At 41.4% G+C, this 17,934-nt stretch overlaps 2 protein-coding genes across 2 annotated transcripts; one reads left to right on the top strand and one right to left on the bottom strand.

Annotated features, from left to right (window-relative positions):
* The first annotated feature begins 391 nt into the window (after positions 1 to 391).
* ipo4 (importin 4) lies at positions 392 to 13,390 on the top strand. Its single transcript, XM_049565189.1, has 30 exons — positions 392 to 832; positions 1,181 to 1,267; positions 1,923 to 2,002; positions 2,114 to 2,155; positions 2,316 to 2,445; positions 2,593 to 2,772; positions 2,894 to 2,959; positions 3,084 to 3,185; positions 3,314 to 3,397; positions 4,085 to 4,240; positions 4,381 to 4,434; positions 4,613 to 4,722; positions 4,869 to 4,977; positions 5,341 to 5,470; positions 5,801 to 5,914; positions 6,339 to 6,452; positions 6,688 to 6,811; positions 7,121 to 7,232; positions 7,337 to 7,458; positions 8,867 to 8,944; positions 9,254 to 9,311; positions 9,777 to 9,882; positions 10,186 to 10,379; positions 10,518 to 10,568; positions 11,023 to 11,148; positions 11,459 to 11,685; positions 11,809 to 11,941; positions 12,060 to 12,164; positions 12,878 to 12,947; positions 13,251 to 13,390. Exons 1-30 carry the CDS (start codon positions 767 to 769, stop codon positions 13,379 to 13,381), a joined length of 3,261 nt encoding a protein of 1,086 aa, XP_049421146.1. The 5' UTR covers positions 392 to 766; the 3' UTR covers positions 13,382 to 13,390.
* On the bottom strand, positions 12,565 to 16,854 carry si:ch211-196f5.2 (uncharacterized protein LOC556372 homolog). Its single transcript, XM_049566085.1, has 5 exons — positions 16,760 to 16,854; positions 15,627 to 15,881; positions 15,439 to 15,538; positions 15,206 to 15,335; positions 12,565 to 14,558 (listed from the first exon to the last, which is right to left on the bottom strand). The coding sequence occupies exons 1-5, from the start codon at positions 16,852 to 16,854 to the stop codon at positions 14,461 to 14,463; spliced, it is 678 nt and encodes a 225-aa protein (XP_049422042.1). The 3' UTR covers positions 12,565 to 14,460.
* Between the last annotated feature and the right edge of the window lie 1,080 nt (positions 16,855 to 17,934).

Here is a 17,934-nt window from a genome sequence, read left to right as displayed (position 1 = left end):
TAATCCCCCCCAGACTTGGCAAGGGGCATTAAAGCTGTTCTGGAGGCTCATGGTGGCCTGGCTATATACTAAGACTCTTCATGTAGGTTTTTCCTTTCATTTGTCACCTGTCTGTAGGTGTACATAAAAAAGTGGCAATAGAGTGTATGTTTTGTATGTAAAATCAGCAAAGTGGCTATCAGCTGAATGTAGTGGAATAAAAAGCACAATATTTCCCTGTCAAATGTAGAGGAGTAGAAGTATAAAGTAGCATAAAATTGAAGTAGTAAAATGGTGCCAAAGTAAATCACATGTAAGTGTAAATTACTGTACTTCCCGCCACTGATTTGGGTTTTTCGCACCGTGCCCTCCTCTCCGGTAGTAGGCGCTGTTTGTTTCTATCAGACTGAATGCACACTGATTGCTGCAGGGCCCTTTAACAGAACTCACATGGAACTCCTGGCCGGTTCTGCCCCGCGTGCTGGCAGTTGAAGCCCTAACGGACCAGACCGAGCTGGGGGCTCGAATCTGTCAGACTCTCTTTGGGCTTGATAACTTCACACGTATCCGATTTTTTAAAGTGAATCTTTACAGCTAACACATAAGCTAGCGATTAGACCTGCTCACAGAGGCTCTGTTTACATATCTGACAGCTGTAACATAACTTGAGACGCCGTCGGTAACCTCACCGCGAAGGATAACTCGTTATCCTAGCCCGGTTTATTAGAAATAGTAACGTTAACGGTCACAACAGGTTATCTGAGTCTAGTAACTCCGAGCTGTCGAGATGACACAGGAACTCGAGCAAATTCTTTCACAGCTGACTCAGCCTGACAATGCTGTCATACAACAGGTAACACCAAATATAACTTTTCTTCAAGTTAGCATCACTAGTTTGTCAGGTAGAAGACAACTAACGGTTATCGCTTTAAGCTAGCTAACCTAGCTAAGTTAACGTGTGGTGTCAACGGCTAGCTAGCTGTCAGTTGGTCATCAGCACCACTGCTCTAACGTTACTTAACTTCAGTCTGTCAGTTAGGTAGTTAAGTTAACTGAAAGTCCTTTTGAAAAGGGGAAAATTGAGGGTTGGGGTTTGACTCATCTGGCTGTATGTTGTTAGATTGATGCCCTGTGATTGCTACAACAATGTAGTTTGCAGTAGCCTGTCTAACTTGGTGAGACCTCTTTTGTCCCCTCTCAGGCCACCGCCCAGCTCAAACAGGCTTTCAAAGACCCAGCCATTATACCGGCCCTGTGTGCTGTCATGAGTGGCTCCCAAAACCCTCAGGTATTGTGTGTATGTGTGTGTGTGAGAGAATTGTTTTATCCTATGGGATTAGCATAATTTGCAGCATGACTGTGTGTATGTGAGATAGTGTCTGGGAAATACTGTCCCTATGGGCTTTCGTCTATGTGAGTTTACACACGCCATAAGTTGCAACCTAGACCAGTGGTTCCTAATTGATGGGTTGCGGGTCCATTCTGAATGGACCGCAAGTGACTTGCTAACATATCAACTTTGTAAAAAACACACTTTATTTTTAAGTACAGTGGCCAAATGCAAGTATGACGCTGAATATATTAAACTCTGTGGACCTTGAACTAATGGCGAAGGAGAAATCTGGACCCTGTGACTGAACCAGTTTGGAACCACTGACCGAGACACGTCATCAGTGTTGTAACCTGGGGGCATCGGGTGTTTCACGTCTTTCAACATCATGCACCCTCGCCCAGGAGACCCACACAGGGTTGATCAGACCCTGGCCTGTGTGTAGGTAGCTTGTATCCACCCCTTATGATCCACAGCCATCTTGATGCCCTCTCGGCAGCATCAGTGATGTTCCTGATGGCATTCTTGCTTTGCAGTCCTCTGATCCCCAGCAACTTAAGGGCTCTGTAGACTGACCGTTAACATGAAATCTTTTCCTGATATTACCCCTTAGATCCGCCAGTCAGCTGCAGTGATGCTGAGGTTGAGAGTGAAGAAACACTGGAAGAAGATAAGCCCTAATGATAGAGAGAGGTTTGCTCATTTCTTCTCATTGAAAAATTGTACACTTTCATAACACCACACCCAGGTGTTAAATTAAGTTGAAAATAAGTTGAATTGTTATGTTTTCCTTCAATCATGCAGCCTTAAAGCAGTGGTGTTACAAACCTTCATGCAAGAAACAGAGTAAGTAATTCAAAATGACCCAAATCTTATATGCTGTAAATGACACTGACACATAAGATATTGCCTCAAATGTGTATGGCTACATGTAGCCAATACACATGTGAAATGTCATGAATGAGCCTAGCCTCTTTGTACATGTCTATGTATCTCTGTTTTGCAGGCACACAGTGCAGCACTCGCTGTCCCAACTGTGTGCAGTGATGGTTAAACATGAGACACCAGACCGCTGGCCTGCCTTACTGCAGCTCCTCAATGAATCCACCAAGAGCAGCAACCCTCATGACAGACAGGTATGGGGCTCATGGAACACCTAGAGTTAAGATAAGGTTAAAAGAGCTGTGGTTACAGATTGGTATTTTTATGTTTTCAGTTATTTGTTCAGAGTTGTTTTAAAGTTGAAGATGATCATGGAATATGACTGCTCTTCTGTCTAACAGGTTGGCCTCCTGCTGCTGAATAAGGTGATGGAGTCCAACCCTGAGTCTTTCAAGCCTCACTACTGCCAGCTGCTAATGCTGTTCAGTACTGTACTGCAGGACCACAGCAACCCAACAGCCTTGTACTACTGCATCCTCACCCTCACAGCCATAACTGCATATACAGGCACAGAAGAGATGGTGAGGCTGTGTAACAGTTTTAACTTTGACATTTGGCAGGAACAATTTTTCAAATAGTATAAAGATGAAGATAGATTTATACACTTTATAATGACTGAAGTGACATTTTGCTGCCCCACAGAACCAGATGCGTTCCATCATCCCCAGTCTCATTGTTGCTCTGAAACACCTTATCAAGGCAGATCAGGTAGATTCTAATGTGTTGAAGTTATTTTTTTAAAGTCATGCTTTTTATGTTGCCAGTTAAATGCATTTAAGAATATGGATGAATCTGACCTCTAAAATTATTGGGTATGTATGTGTCTGCACAGGACCAAGCCAGCGAGGCCATGGAGGTGTTTAATGAGCTCATGGAGAGTGAGGTGTCCATCATCGTCCCTCATGTTACTGACATTGTCCGCTTCTGCTTGGAGGTCTGAAGTTCATTTTAATTTCAGAACTGACAAATCATTTTTTTTATCTGAATACTCAAATGATAATACGTGAGAATTATGGTAACATATGTACAGTATTAATGTTGGGGTTTTTTTTTTCCCCCCAGGTGGGCAGTGATACCACACTGTGTGACTCTCTGCGGGTGAAAGCACTCTCTTGTATTGCCTTCCTCATCAAGCTGAAGAGCAAGGTAAAGTTACCTAACAGCTATCATAAATAAATGACTTATAACTGTCCTTCAGTTTATAATGATAAACAAGGATCAAGAACAGCACAACAAGTATTTGTAGTATTTGTGATGACGTTGCATCTCAATCCTACTGGATCTGATATTCTTCAGAGGGGCCAGTGGACAGCTGTCCCTCAGTCTAGTTTTGAAAGGTAAAGCTTTATATGCATAGATGGATGTGGTAGACCATGACACAGCTATTTCTTGTACTGTGGTAGGCATAAATTTTCCCTGTGCACTTACTATGAATGAATATATTTTTCCCTGTTTCAGGAAAACGAACTTCTTTTAATTGTCTTTTAAATTTCTTAATCTAAATTTGGGGGAAAATAATAATTCTCTTGTTTTATCGTTGGTGGAGTATACATTTCAGAAGTATAGATGAAGCAAAAGATATAAACCGCATGCTTTATTAATCTAAATATGTATTATTTCCATGTAAACAAAAATGTGCAGGACTCCTAGGTTTGCAAATTTCCATTTCTTTTCTTTACCTTTCTGGCTAACAAAAGATGGAAGATTAATGCTTTTTGGCTTCCTGCCTAACTACATGCAGTATCAGCTGGCTTGTTCAGAAACAAAGTGTTTGGCTTAGTAATTTTATATCAACTAAATAAAAAATTCCACCTAAATTCCTCTGCTTTTTAGACGGTGCTGAAGCAAAAGCTGCTGAACCCCATCCTGCAAGCCATTTTCCCTGTGCTGATAGCAGCTCCTCCACCTGGTGAGCAGGACCCAGAGGATGAGGAGGATGACAGTGGAGATGGCACAGACAATGACAATCCCAAACACTGTGCGGCTCAGGTAGGGGAAAGTTATTGGTGCTGATGTACAATGTGTTCCTCCTTTGTGTAAGAAAATGTACTTTGCAATAGCTTTAGTAGATTCACTGTAGAGTTGTAATGAAGATTACACTTGACAAATTATTTTTGTTAAATTTCCAGATTATTGACACTATGGCACTCCATATGCCCCCAGAGAAACTGTTTCAACATCTGGTAAGTCATCTGAATTTTGATGTAAACAACACCAGATTTGTAATGGTATAGTGAACTATATTCAGCTGTTTTTGTTTGGCTCTTGATTAATATTTATAAAAAACATTGTGCATTTAAATGACTAGATGTGATGAGCTGCCTCTTGACAATGTGTGATATTGTGTAACTTGTGTTTTAGATACCCCTCACCCAGACCTGCCTTGCCAGTGAAGACCCCTATCAGAAAAAGGGGGGTCTGATGTGTCTTGCCGTGCTGGCTGAAGGATGTGCCGACCACATACGCACCAAGTATGTCCAGTTGTGTCTTCTCTTTTTTAGAATTTATTTATTATTCATGACATCACACCCATATTCTTGTTGAAGGGTAGTCTGTTGGCTGACTGACAGTCACTGGCACTTGAGTATATTCACCTTTTTGTCTCTATCTGTGTTAGGATGCTGTCGTCAATGCTGCAGACAGTGTGCCAGAGTCTTTCTGATAGTAATCAGGTGGTACGCAGTGCAGGTCTTTTTGCCCTGGGGCAGTTCTCTGAACATTTACAGGTGAGTGGAAACAGCAACATGTACATACATTTCTTTTTATTTGCTTACAGTTGTGTTGCTTGATTATACTTTTAAAGTAAATCAATTATAAATAGATATTGTTGTTTCTACTATTCTCAAAGATTTTGATATTTTAAAACCATTAAATACTCACAGTTCAAACTTGGGACTGTATGTGGGAGTGGATAGAGATTGCAGTTTAATATCACATCTCTTGGCACTGACTCACTTTGATACTGCTTAAATAATAAAGTTAAACAAATATAAATGCACCCGTAAATCTATAGTTTTACTGATTGCAACCACTCTTATTATTATGGTATGGTATTTCTGTTAATTTTGTTTTTCACTGATCCATCTCAGCCTGAAGTGAGCAAATACTGTGCAGAGTTGATGCCTTTGTTGCTGGGCTACCTTTCTTCATTGAAGGAGGCTAAGGTCGGCCATGTCACCAAGGCCTTTTATGCTCTGGAGAACTTCATGGAAAACCTAGGTAAGCTGAAAACAGGTTCACACAGTGACTGACACTGTAGAACCTGCTCACCTTGCCCTCTGCAAGAGGAAACAAGACACTTCCACAAACAACAATTTTCCTGATATTAATTTTTAAAACACAGCTTTCCAATAAATCTGTAAGAAACTAACTACTTAACAAATATCATAGGGTACTTAATGATCCAGACTTGTTTTATTTGAGTCATTCAGGTGATTTGGTATTAAAAAGGTTCCATCATACATTTTACTCGATTTAATGTTATAATTAATCATGACTTTGTTATCCAAAGTTTTTGGAACAGGATCTACATTATTTTTTGCTAAACAGGAGCAGATATTGAGCCCTACCTACCCACCCTGATGGACACTATGTTGTCTGCTCTCAACAACACTGAAAACCTCAAGATAAAAGAGCTTGTCGTGTCTGCCATAGGGGCCATAGGTAAGAAACACTCACAGATTAGTCCAAAAACCTGCACAAGAAAATGATTATGCAAATTTTCTGGTTTACTATGTAAGCTACAGGTTAAACTTCTTATCTGTGTTTAGTTCAGTTTTCTTTAAATGAAGATTTTCACAGTCAACATAATAGTATTACTTGCACCACTTTGCAAGTCATTTAGCTTGGGGTGGTATTTCTGATTTGGGGAACTGAGAGAGAGCGAAAGAGAGCAGTTTTAAATTTTAGCCAAACAATAAGCCAAGCCATTTCTGACTGAAGAGGTGCTACTCAATAAAACCATTAAGTACAGTTGATGTAATGTTAACCTGCAAAGACTTGGCTCACTAAGACACAAAAAAATGTTGTTGCTGTTTGGATTTAAAGTGAAGTGACCCAAGCCCATTGTGAATCACTGTCTTATCAGCCAATGCTGCCAAAGAGCTGCTGGTTCCCTACTTCCCTCCAGTTATTGAAAGTCTGAAGGGCTTCCTCACCACCACCACAGAGGAAATGAGGTCCCTGCAAACTCAGTCCTTGGGTAGGTACTGTAAACCACAGAGATCTGTAAAGAGAAAGTAAGAAGTTGTGATATTGGTATATTCAGAGCAAAACATTTTCCCACTTAACCCTGGTGCCATCTTGTTATACATACGTCTTGTGATTATGTAGTTCTTATTTTACTCTGTTAAGGAAACAAAAATTACATCTAAGTTAATACCAAACTCTTCATCGTGAATGAATGGATGTCGATCATCTTGTGTTGTTGTGGTTAGATACTCTCTCTGTGCTGGCCCGTACCATTGGCAAAGATGTCTTCAGTCCTCTTGCTGCAGAGTGCGTTCAGCTGGGCCTCAACCTCACTGACACCATTGATGACCCTGACTTGAGACGCTGCACGTATGTTACTTAGTGTGTGTGTGTGTGTGTGTGTGTGTGTGTGTGTGTGTGTGAGTGAGTGAATGTTTTGGGGGTTTTTGTTTTGTTTTGTTTTCACACAGTAGATCAGTTCGTACACAGTCATAGTATAAAGCATAAATTAAAAAAGTAAAACTACATACATATCTTTCTTTACAGACTTGAGTATACACATCATTGTTACTATTTGAAGACAAAACAAATGGTATATAATTGCAAAAAAATCATTCCAAATGTCCTGTTGTTTTCTGTAACCATAACTTCACCTCTCTCTGTGGTTCCACGCATCAGGTACAGTCTGTACTCTGCTGTATCCACAGTCAGCCCAGAGTGCCTGACTCCTCACCTCACTGCCATTACAACAGTCATGTTGCTCGCCCTCAAATCTAATGAAGGCATTACGGTATAAAGCAGACAAACAACACTCTGAAACCTACACGCTATTCATAATAAAAATAACAGTGATGCAGCATTTCACTTTCCTTCTCCCTCCGCCCTCCTTCTCAGGCACACCTTGAGGAAGACAAGACATTTGTCCTGCTGGATGACGACGACGACGACGATGCAGAAGAGAAAGATGTGGATTTTCTGGAAGATGAGCCTGAGACGGATATCCATGATGTTGCAGGGTATCACACACACACACACACACACACACACATATATTTACTACCTCTGCTGATCAAAAGACTGCTCTAACTCTGTCCAGGGTACCCGCGGATCCTTGAAAAGTCTTAAAAAGTCTTAAATTCATGTATCTAAAAGTAAGGCCTGAAAATGTCTTAAATTCATTAGAAATGTCTTAAATTGGTCTTAAATTCATTACTCAAAGGTCTTAAAATTGTTGCGGAATATTTAATCTGACTTTCTTTTCTTTTTTTAATTCTCGCGGCACTTTTCTGTGAGTGTCCATGCGCCGTCCAATAACGGCACACGCTGGCACGCTGCAATGAATGGGTTCGTCGGCGGAGGTCTGCGCTTTGCGCGCTCAGTGTTAAAAGGGCTTAACGGCGCGCGCTGGCCACCTGGCACACAATATGCTGCTGTAGTGGTTTGTTTTCCAGACGTGAGTATCTTTGAGCAGTGAAAGTTATTATTTATGACTTTTTTACTTGTCGGCAGTGATTTGTTTTCCACAGAGCTCTACGTGCGAGCATTTTACTCGCATTTGTGACTAAAAATAGTTTTGTGCCAGCAAAATAAATCATTCAGCACACAGTGCGAGTCCAGATTTCAACCAGCAGCAGAAACGAAAGGCGAATCATGTAGGTTGTGGGTTGAACGGGGGTAACAGACAGGAATACGGTGGTCATATAGCCTACGGCGGCTCTGTGGCGCAAAATAACGGCTTACCGGCGGCAACAGAGAAATCCGACCCCAGGTCCAGTAGCCTAATTTCCTCTTTTGTTGGCGTCATGACTGCCATTCACATTTCTCTCTTTGTGGCAGGTAATGGTCCACAAACCTCACCGCACTTTAGGGACTGTTTATTTACTTGTCAGAGGAGGAGGGTGGCTGGTTGATTTTTATTTTATTTATTTATTTTATTTCAATCCCCCCATGTTAATCACTTATTGATGCTGTTTTTGAAGTATGAATAAGTCAATAAGTAATTTATTCCATTGAAATATCATTGATGTATTATAGAAAAGTGATTTATCTTTTTATAAATGACAAAAGGCACATCTGCCTCATTTTTGCGGTGGTATCATGATACTACTCAGAACCGTGATACTTTCACTGGTATCGTACCGTGGGTCCCAATTTTGGTACCGTGACAACACTAGATGTCACAACCATTCCATTCGGAGTTGCGCAGTGAAGCGGCTCTGGTGCCGCTTAAAAAAGTGTTCCCCCACTTCTAATTTTACAAATTAAGCACTGGTTATAGTACAGCGGGATCCCCCAGCCATCGCTTATATTTATAGTTTTTTCTGTCTTAAATTCCATTCAAGGTGGCATTAAAAAGGTCTTAAAAAGTCTTAAATTTAACTTACTGAAACCTGCAGATACCCTGTCTGTCTATCCATCTCTCAGGTTCAGTGTTGAAAACGCCTACATTGATGAGAAGGAGGACGCCTGTGATGCACTGGGAGAGATTGCCTTCAGCACTGGGTAACATAGATATTTATAAAGGATCTAGTCTTAGTATTTCTTTGCATAATGTTTCTTTTATTTCTCTTCCAGTCTGACTCTCCTCTCAGAAACTTTATTACAACAAGTCATTAGAGTCATATATGTGCAGTTATGTCCCAAATTCTAATTTTGTAGGTAATGATGTTGAATATTTTTTAATATATTTTCTTTCTTATTTACTCATTTTACTGAATTTATTGAATAGCTTGTTACACCAGCATTATGTCACACATTCCTTTGCATACCTTTGTATGTATTAACATCTGTTGCTATGGTATCTCCTGACAGTGCTGCCTTCCAGCCCTTCCTGGAGTCCACTTTCCAGCAGGTTTACGAGATGAGAGATGTAAGTCACTCTGGCTGGCTGGTCGGCCCAATCATCCCTCTCTGTCTAATGTGCTGTGAAGGGCACTTTGTGGTCTGTGTTTGTGCATGCATTGTGTCACCCCAGGTTTGTATCTGTTTGTAAATGGAAGTGTCTGATGGTAGATTGATAATGCAACTCTTGAACTCTTATCATGTCCTTATCTTAAGTTTGCTGTAAATGATATAAAGCACAGTTATTTGAAATTAGTCATCTGTAAATCTCTAAATCAGGGTCAACTTTCGAGTAGTTCCACTGGTCATAGGAGGGACTTAGTGTCTTGTTTAGCAACACTTCTCAATAACAGAGGCTTTGTCTCTCATGACCCCATAAATCTGTTATTTTGTATCTGTGTGCTGGGGTGCATGTTTACTTTATTTACCACTACCCATCGTGCTGTAACTTGATGCTTTTTTTGTATCCTCCCACACTTCCCTCCCTCCCTAGTTTCCCCATGAGGACGTCCGCAGGGCAGCATTTGGAGCCATGGGCCAGTTTTGTCGAGCTCAGCATCAAGTGTGGAAGGAGAATACCACTGAGGCCAACCACCAGGGTAAAGCCTCTCTTATCAGGAACTCTACGCTGCTGTTGCTCCTTTTGGGAAATACAGAAATTGGCAATGCTGCTTTCTGTTGAAGTGGGGATGAGTAATTAGCAACATCAAGGGACAAGAAATAAGTGGGCTCTGAGCAGATGTATAGTATACTGTAATGTTATATACAATTGCAAACAGTAATGGAGAGGCCAGTTAACTTAGTTTTTTCAGACTGTGGCAAGCAGGAATCAGTGCAGTTGCCTTTATCTAATCTTAACTTTATTCCTTCTCATTTCCAAACATCTTATTTCCCTCTCTCAGCCCTGCTGAAGTTGCTGGATGTGGTCCTTCCTTGCTTTGTGGAAACAGTGCGAACAGAGCAAGAGCGCCAGGTCGTGATGGGTATCCTGGAAACCATGAACAATGTCATAAAGTCATGCAAGGAGGAAGCTTTCAAAAACCCCTCACGCCTTCAGGAGATCAGCCATGTCATCCGTGATGTGCTCAAGAAAAAGGTGAGATAGTTGAGACTGAAGAGTATGGGGTGATGGCTTTGTTTGTTAAAACTGAGGTCACTAAAGTAATTTAACATTAGTGATAATTCCTAGGTGGAAGTTATACTAGTATACCTTCACCTTTCACTTTCTCTTCAGACCGTTTGTCAGGACAGTGGTGGGGATGAAGCCGATGATGAAGACCAGCAGGTTAGTTGCTCTCTTGCTCAAATCAGACTCAAGTCATTATAGTCCTTAAATCTGCACATACAAGTGATCTATTCTTGAGTGACAATACATCAGAGCAGTCAAATTTATGTACTTATAAATATGAATTGACATTATTGTGGAAGCAAGATGTCAATTTATTTCTTGGAAAAGTAAATGGAAAAAAACATAGGACTGTTAATGCAAGAGTTTAGATTTATTCTGCCGCCATGTTAAAGTGTATGACCTCACATTACACTGATGCAGTCAAAACAAAAACATCCACCAAACTGCCTGCTATATAGATATTGAAAAAAATCCAAATATTGATGGATATACAGAATATTAAGATATTTAATCAGAGATTGCTTTTTTTACCCATTATTTCCTAACTTCTGTGTCCACATCACTGTCCATTCACTCAATGTGTTTTTTGTTGATGTGCTGTCTGGTTCAGGCGGAGTATGATGCCATGCTCTTGGAGTTTGCTGGGGAGGGAATTCCTGTGCTGGCCTCTTCTGTGCCTGCAGACAAATTTGCCCCTTTCCTCAATGACCTGCTGCCTCTCATCATGAGCAAAGCTGTGAGTCCAGACCTACTGACAACAACCGCAGTACTACAGAAGTCTTACTTACTCAAACCCATTTTCTCAACTCGAAGTTATCCCAGTCCTGTCATGTAGTGATGCTTATTTCTTACAGAAAACTCTTTCCAACTACAAGTTCATTTTCAGAGACCGAACTTTGACTTAAAGATTAATTGCTTAAAAACAAAATGTAAAAATAATTGAAACAAGTTGAATTTGTGCCAGGAACAAGGCACCCTGCACAGTTCAGCATTATTCAGGACAAGCAGATGATGACACAATTTTTTTTTTTTTCCCATCTCAAAAGAAATCCACATGCACTGTGGCAGACCGGTCTTTCTGTGTGGGTACAATCGGAGAGATCCTGCAGGCCCTTGTGAGTGTGCCTGGGGGCCAGGGACTGGCAGGCCGACTGTCCAACCGTTTGCTTCCTGTGCTGGTTGCTGGAGTGAGGGACAGTGATCCTGAGGTTCGCAACAACAGCGTGTTTGGACTTGGATGTCTGGCTCAGGCAGCTGGACCCATCTGTGTATCGTATCCTTCTTACTTTTGTGTGTGTCTGTCTTTGTGAGTGTGTGTGTGTGTGTGTGAGAGTGTGTGTTAATGCAAAATTTAAAAACATAACATGCAGCTGTTCCTTAGTGAAGTGTGTTCCAGAGACTATCCCATGATGCTGTCTGTGTTTTCCAACATGCTGACCAAAGAGTCAGATCTCAGGGTGATTGACAACCTGTGTGCTGCCCTCTGCAGGATGATCATGAGCAATGTGGATTGTGTCCCCCTTGAGCAGGTATGTTTACAGCATACACCTCTCCACTGCAAATAATCGTAACTGCTGGCAACATTTTCACAAGCATGAAATTCACCACAAACTGGAATAACAACAGACATGATGTGCTGTGTAACAGGTTATGCCTGCTATGGTGGCTCGTCTTCCCCTCAAGGAGGACATGGAGGAGAACAAGACAGTGTTCAGCTGCCTGGCTATGCTCTACAGACACAGTCCTGCTCTGGTACAGTACAAACACAATGAACATCTGGCAATCCCTGTGTAAAAGGAATGGCACTCAAGCTAGTTACGACACTAAAATTACTGTCTGTCCACATGTGGTCAAGAAAATGTGATTATTGCCTTTAGGAAAACTATATCTGCAGTTGTGTTTGAATGGCATATTCAGGCTAATTTATGGTGACAAATTAATTTCTAATGGTGCAAGCACCATGGAACATTAATTTGTCATGCCTAAAGTGGGTTTCATATCGTGATGTTTAGATTTTCTTAATAAAAGATGTAAAACAAGGATGTTAGTGACAAACACAAGCAGAAAGAGATAAGTCAGCATCACTGAGGGTGGAGCAACTTCAAATGTTAAAAATGATCCCTATGAATGCTTGGTATTGACCACTATCAGACCAATTTATCAGTGATTTTATTACATTTTATTATGTTTTATAAAGTATCACTACAGCATATGCATGCATACAGCTTATTTAAACTCTATATCACACAATCCTAAAGAATCTAGACAAACGCAGCAATTTAACAGAGACAGAGAGGACAACATTTTGATTCAGAACAATCGGTTATAACAAACGTCAGATGCTTTAGTTATAATCCTGACAATGTGTGGTATCTCGGACATTGTGAAATTTGGTCTATCGACGTGTACGGCAATATTTAACATTGTTACCATACTCATTTTTAATGTTTTTTTTCTTCTTTCAGATTGTGAAGCTAATGAAGCCCATAGTTGCAGCTTCCAGTCATGTCCTTGGCAACAATAACGTTGATATAGGTAAAGATTTCTTTGGTAACAGGCAGCATTTTCAGTGGCTTGTTTTCTTAGATTGCACTGAAAGAGGCACCAACTTAAACTGAACAGAATGCTAGATGCTTAGTGTTTAAGCTATTTGTGCATCTAAAGTTACTGAAAAACAAAGCTAACACACTCTTTTCCCCTCACTGGGTTTAATGTTTCCCCTCACTGAACATCCCCAGTCTGTCACTGCAGCGTTCTGCTGTGATACTGCTGTTTTACTAATCTGCCTTCAGTGTATTTCTGTCATCCCAAAAGTCTTACTTTGTCTCTCCTCCACAGAAACCCAGAACACTTTGGTCATGCTGATCAAAGAATTTGCCCAGCAACACTCTGCAGACTTCCAAGCAGCTGTGACACCACTTCCCAGAGAGCAGCAGGCCAAACTTAGTGCAGCCATCTCTGCCTCGTAGCCCGCACACATCCTTCCACTCTTGTGTGAAAGCCAGCCAAAACAATGAATTTTTATACTGTAGGTGGAAAATGGGACAGTTATTTGTGACGACCCAAATTGATCTAATTGATCTACAGCACTTCAACCATTCTACTAATTATTATTGCATTCAACAGTTATGCCTCTGAGCATTAACTTTTAATTTATTTGCATGCTTTGCTTTGTTGAAGTTTTATTATTTTAAGACTTACGGTTTACCATCCTGTGTTGTTACCATTGTATTTTGTTTTCCTGTTATTCCTGTTAAGTGCTACTGTTAATTGCTACTGTCCCTGTTCTGCCACTGTTTGGACTGACTTCTGGCTTTGCTATCAGAGTGTGAAGCAATGAATTTAATCTCCATTGATCTACAATGTAATTATTTTGTTCCAACCTCCCAGCGTTAGCCGATGGACTTTAAACTTTTGATTTAAATTTCTGCATTGCCTCTCAGAGATTTATCAGCTGCGTACAAAGGGCTCTCTCATGGCCCAGCAGTGCAGCAGTGTGTTGTGTGAGCTGTGGCAGAAATTCAACAGTGAGAGCCCCCAGAGATCACTGACTAAATGGACACACTGAGCTAATAGGTCACACTCAGTTGTTATAAAAAGAACAGCACTTGCATCACCGTCGATATATTGTTAATGCTTATAGCAGCTCAGTCTGTGTCTGTATGCAGCAGTACCCAGTCCATTTATTGGTGCTATGTCTGGTCAGCCTGTTAAAATCTATTCAGAGTATCCTACTACACATATTTGACAAGTGCAAGAGATTTTTTACAAATGCTACAAAAATTTAACAAGATGCTTCAACGCTGGCAAGTTTCGCCATGCAGTTAATGTCAAGCCATTCAACCTTGCCTCTGTGTAGAAAGGCAGACTGACGACACTTTGAATCCTCTAAATAAATGCAAACCTGCATCTTGGAATCAAAATGGAGTTAAAAAAAAAGTGCTTTGCTGTGGACTAGTTGAACATGTATGTTAGCCTAAATGGCTAGCTTGTTGATTCACATTAAACTGCACTCTGTTTTGGATGATAGCTGACTCTTTGTTGCTCTTCAGATCTCCCGTTGTCCCTGGGCCTCAGTAAAGTCAGGCTGCTGGTTTTCCATGTCCAACGCCATAGTCATCTTCACTGGTGTCAGCCCATCCTCTCCTGGCAGACAGACAGAGAGAGGTCTTTTTTAAACGCATGTTAAATCCCTCACTTAAATCACATAGATGTATCAGTATGTGTTAATGATGACAAATACCACACATGGACAAGAAACAGCCCTGTCAAGGTGTAAACACAACTGTTCAGATACGACGTCTATGATTATTAATAGTGTCTCTATATCTGCAGGTTGCCCGTTTTTATACTGTTGTCAGACATAATCGTTAGCTTGCTTTGTCACAATAGTGATAACCAGCCTTTTCTGCACAGAGGTTATTCTGTTACTCACAGAGAGAAATAAATGGCCATTGGTGGGGACAAGTCAAACTGATTTTCACAAATTCCCAATAGCATTGAAGCTTTATCCAGACTGTGATGTAATGTTTACGATGATCTCATTTCAGTGCCCAAGGCTCTGGCACACTGCTGTGATCTACATCAGCCTGACGGTTCACCCATTCTCTGAGAGGTCACTGCAGACTGTGTCACAGCTGAGTGATTTTTGGTTGTGCACATACAGAAACAAATCCTCCATAATGAGATGAATATGAGTGAACACAGATGATGAGGAAAAAATTCAATCTAGTAACCCTCAGAGCTGACAGTAACAGCAACATAAGATGCTTTAAAAAAAGTAATATCCACACCTGTATATCTGTGTTTCCATGGCAGGATGTTCATTCCTGTGCGACAGAAGGAGCGGTCAGTGTGGGCCTCAGTGCTGTACAGGACCTCCTGGAGCTGTTTGTCTCCAGGCTTCTGAGCTTTCACTCTCACCTACAGGAGGAAACCAAAATTATTTCACAACACTGCTTTGTTAGCTTCTATTCACATCAATACAAAAAAAGCTCAGACGCTATCCGTCATGTTAGAGTCATACCTCAAGGATGGTGATCTCTTTCTCCTTCAGCTTCCCTGCTTTGTTCTTAACCTGGGTCTTCTTGGTGTCCACCCACACCACCCTTTCCTTCACCTCTGACCTGAACACACACACACACGGGCACTCAGACTTGTTAAAAAAATCATGACATTGCTTTATAAGCCTCCTCACACTGAGAGCAAACTCACTCTTGGATGCCCAGGTCGGCCAGTGTGGTGTCCAGGAAGGGGAACGGCTGGTGTGCTGGGTCAGGCTGCACCTGTATGGGCAGCGTCACAGACATGGGGATGTCCCACTCCAGTTCAACACGCACCAGCTTGCTGCGTGTCCCAGGGGACTCCCTGCCTGCTGGGCTGTCAGGTACTCCGTTGGCCTGCTCCACATTGGCCTCTCCCTCCTCCAGGCTTTTTGTCTCGTCTGCTGCCAGCTTGACTTTGTGATCGCTATCTCAGAAGAAGAATGTGATGTATCCCTCGCCTTTGCTTGTATGATCTGTGCTTATCTCTTTGACTGATGCTCGGCGTCTGCACCGTGTTGCTGCTCTCTGCTCTCCTCCTCCTCTGGGCTGGTGATTCAGAGCTCTGCCTCTTCTGACAATGAAGGCCTCTGGAAAGTTTGTGTGTGTGTGCGTGCGTCTAATGCATACGGACTTGAGCACAGCCCTCCTGGCTGATATAAGCAGGCAGTGTGAATGTGTGTTATGTGTCACTCAGATGTTAGGTTTATTACACTGTCAGGGCGGTGATGGACGGGTGGTGGTGTTTGTACTGCCGGCTGTCTTTGTGGATTATCAGTCTGACCGGGCTTTGGTGAAGTCAGTGTTTAGTTGAGCATGTTTTGACTGAATGTAGGAAGAATGTGGCCTCAAGTGCTTCATGTCTGTGATGAAAAATTAAGAACTGAATGCTTTATGATGTAGAATTTGTAACATATAAATTTGGTTACATGTGAACAAGCCAAGAGGTCACATCAGGTTCAGTGTGGACAACAGATTTATTACTGTGTAATGAGATGATTCTCTCCACCTCCACACATCATCTGTCCCCCTCTCCACTCTCTCTCTCTCTCATTTCTCTGACAGTTCAGGTGAACAGCAGGGTGATGTGTGGCTCATTCACAGCACAGCGTCACATTTTCAGCTTTTGAAAAACGAGTTCTTACTCTAACTTATAAAGGGGACACAAACATGGGGATGCGTGTGTTCCCATGCTGTGGAGAATGTGTGTGTTGTTCTGTACAGCAGGGATCTTTTTCCCACTAAACTAGCACTCTGGACTCAGCATGTCACATTCCAAGGGCAGCCACAATAAATCCTTCTTACGTCAGCACTGTGGTGGGATACGGATGATGCAAAGGCTCGGGAATGTATGGAGCCAAAGGGAGGTCGACTGTAAGCATCAGGTTGTGGTAGCACATGTGGGATTTTCTCCCTATTAACATGGCTACAAACACTTAACATTGCTTTGAGAATTGCTCATGTTGCTGTGTAAATAAGCAGCTGTTTTCTACCAAGTGAAAATATCCCACTGTTGGAGTCACAGCTTGTTTCTCCTGCTGTAAGGCCAACAAGTTTCAGGTTTAACAGGTTAAATGTCGATAAAAATTTGTGCTGCTTTAAATCTTATGTGTCAACAGGCTGGATCTCTTAGTTTTTTACAAGAACAGACATTTTGCCACCTACCTTATGTTCAGTGCCAATAACGGAAAGATATTTGGGCCTCATCAATCAGCCTTTGACCCTGTTTTCTCAGCAACATGCTGCTGTGTGTCTGTAAACACTGTGAGGTCACTCTTACATTTTGTCCTGCAGAGCCAGTGATGCACCAGTAGTGGAAGTGGTGGCTATTAGAAGTCATTGTTTCGCAAGCCACAAGTCTTAAGTCTCTGCAATCAAGTCCCAAGTAAAGTCTCAAGTCTTAATCCTTGAGTTTTGAGTCATTAACAAGTCAAAATGAGCTCTTCACCAAATGTAATGACATTTTAACAACAGAGTAACAATATAATAAATTTACAAAAATTATCAGTTTTTTTTAAAATTTGTATTTATTTGTTAAGTTTGTTTGAAGTTGTTGCAACTCTGTAATTTCTGACCCGTGCGTTTTACATGTAATTGGTGTAGTTTTGTGCATGAAAGAAATTATCTTTGGTATCATTTATTTTCTAACCGGCGCCCAGTAATGTAACATTATGTTTTCATGCTTTTCTCTTGCAACTTGACTGGATGCTGTCGGATTGGTTCAAACAAAGTGGATCTGGGGAATTAAAGGGGAACACCATCTAAATTATGTATTCCAGTATGTTATTTCCACGACCTCGGAAAGTTCAATCACTATTTGTGAACATGAGCAACTCTCTCTCAAAGCACCAGACGAATAAGTTGCAAACTTGTGATGTCGTAGCGTATAAAGTCTGGAGCTGCTTCATTGAATGGGAGACTGATTCGTGGACCCATTAATACCCAGATGAGCTTTATTCTCTTGAGGAAAATGTACTCAT

This window comes from Epinephelus fuscoguttatus, linkage group LG21 (genome assembly GCF_011397635.1).
Source record: "Epinephelus fuscoguttatus linkage group LG21, E.fuscoguttatus.final_Chr_v1".
NCBI lineage: Eukaryota > Metazoa > Chordata > Actinopteri > Perciformes > Serranidae > Epinephelus > Epinephelus fuscoguttatus.
This window is presented reverse-complemented; position numbering and strand designations above follow the sequence as displayed.

What these genes read in the sequence shown, in the direction of transcription:
- ipo4 (XM_049565189.1), top strand. Translation starts at nt 767, where the DNA reads ATGACACAGGAACTCGAGCAAATTCTTTCACAGCTGACTCAGCCTGAC. An exon ending in GATATCCATGATGTTGCAGG is followed by an intron (nt 7,459 to 8,866) that starts GTATCACACACA and finishes TCCATCTCTCAG; the next exon opens with GTTCAGTGTTGAAAACGCCT. An exon ending in AGGTTTACGAGATGAGAGAT is followed by an intron (nt 9,312 to 9,776) that starts GTAAGTCACTCT and finishes CTCCCTCCCTAG; the next exon opens with TTTCCCCATGAGGACGTCCG.
- si:ch211-196f5.2 (XM_049566085.1), bottom strand. Translation starts at nt 16,854, where the DNA reads ATGTGCTACCACAACCTGATGCTTACAGTCGACCTCCCTTTGGCTCCA. An exon ending in TATCCCACCACAGTGCTGAC is followed by an intron (nt 15,882 to 16,759) that starts GTAAGAAGGATT and finishes CTTCTGAGATAG; the next exon opens with CGATCACAAAGTCAAGCTGG. An exon ending in AAGAGATCACCATCCTTGAG is followed by an intron (nt 15,336 to 15,438) that starts GTATGACTCTAA and finishes TTCCTCCTGTAG; the next exon opens with GTGAGAGTGAAAGCTCAGAA.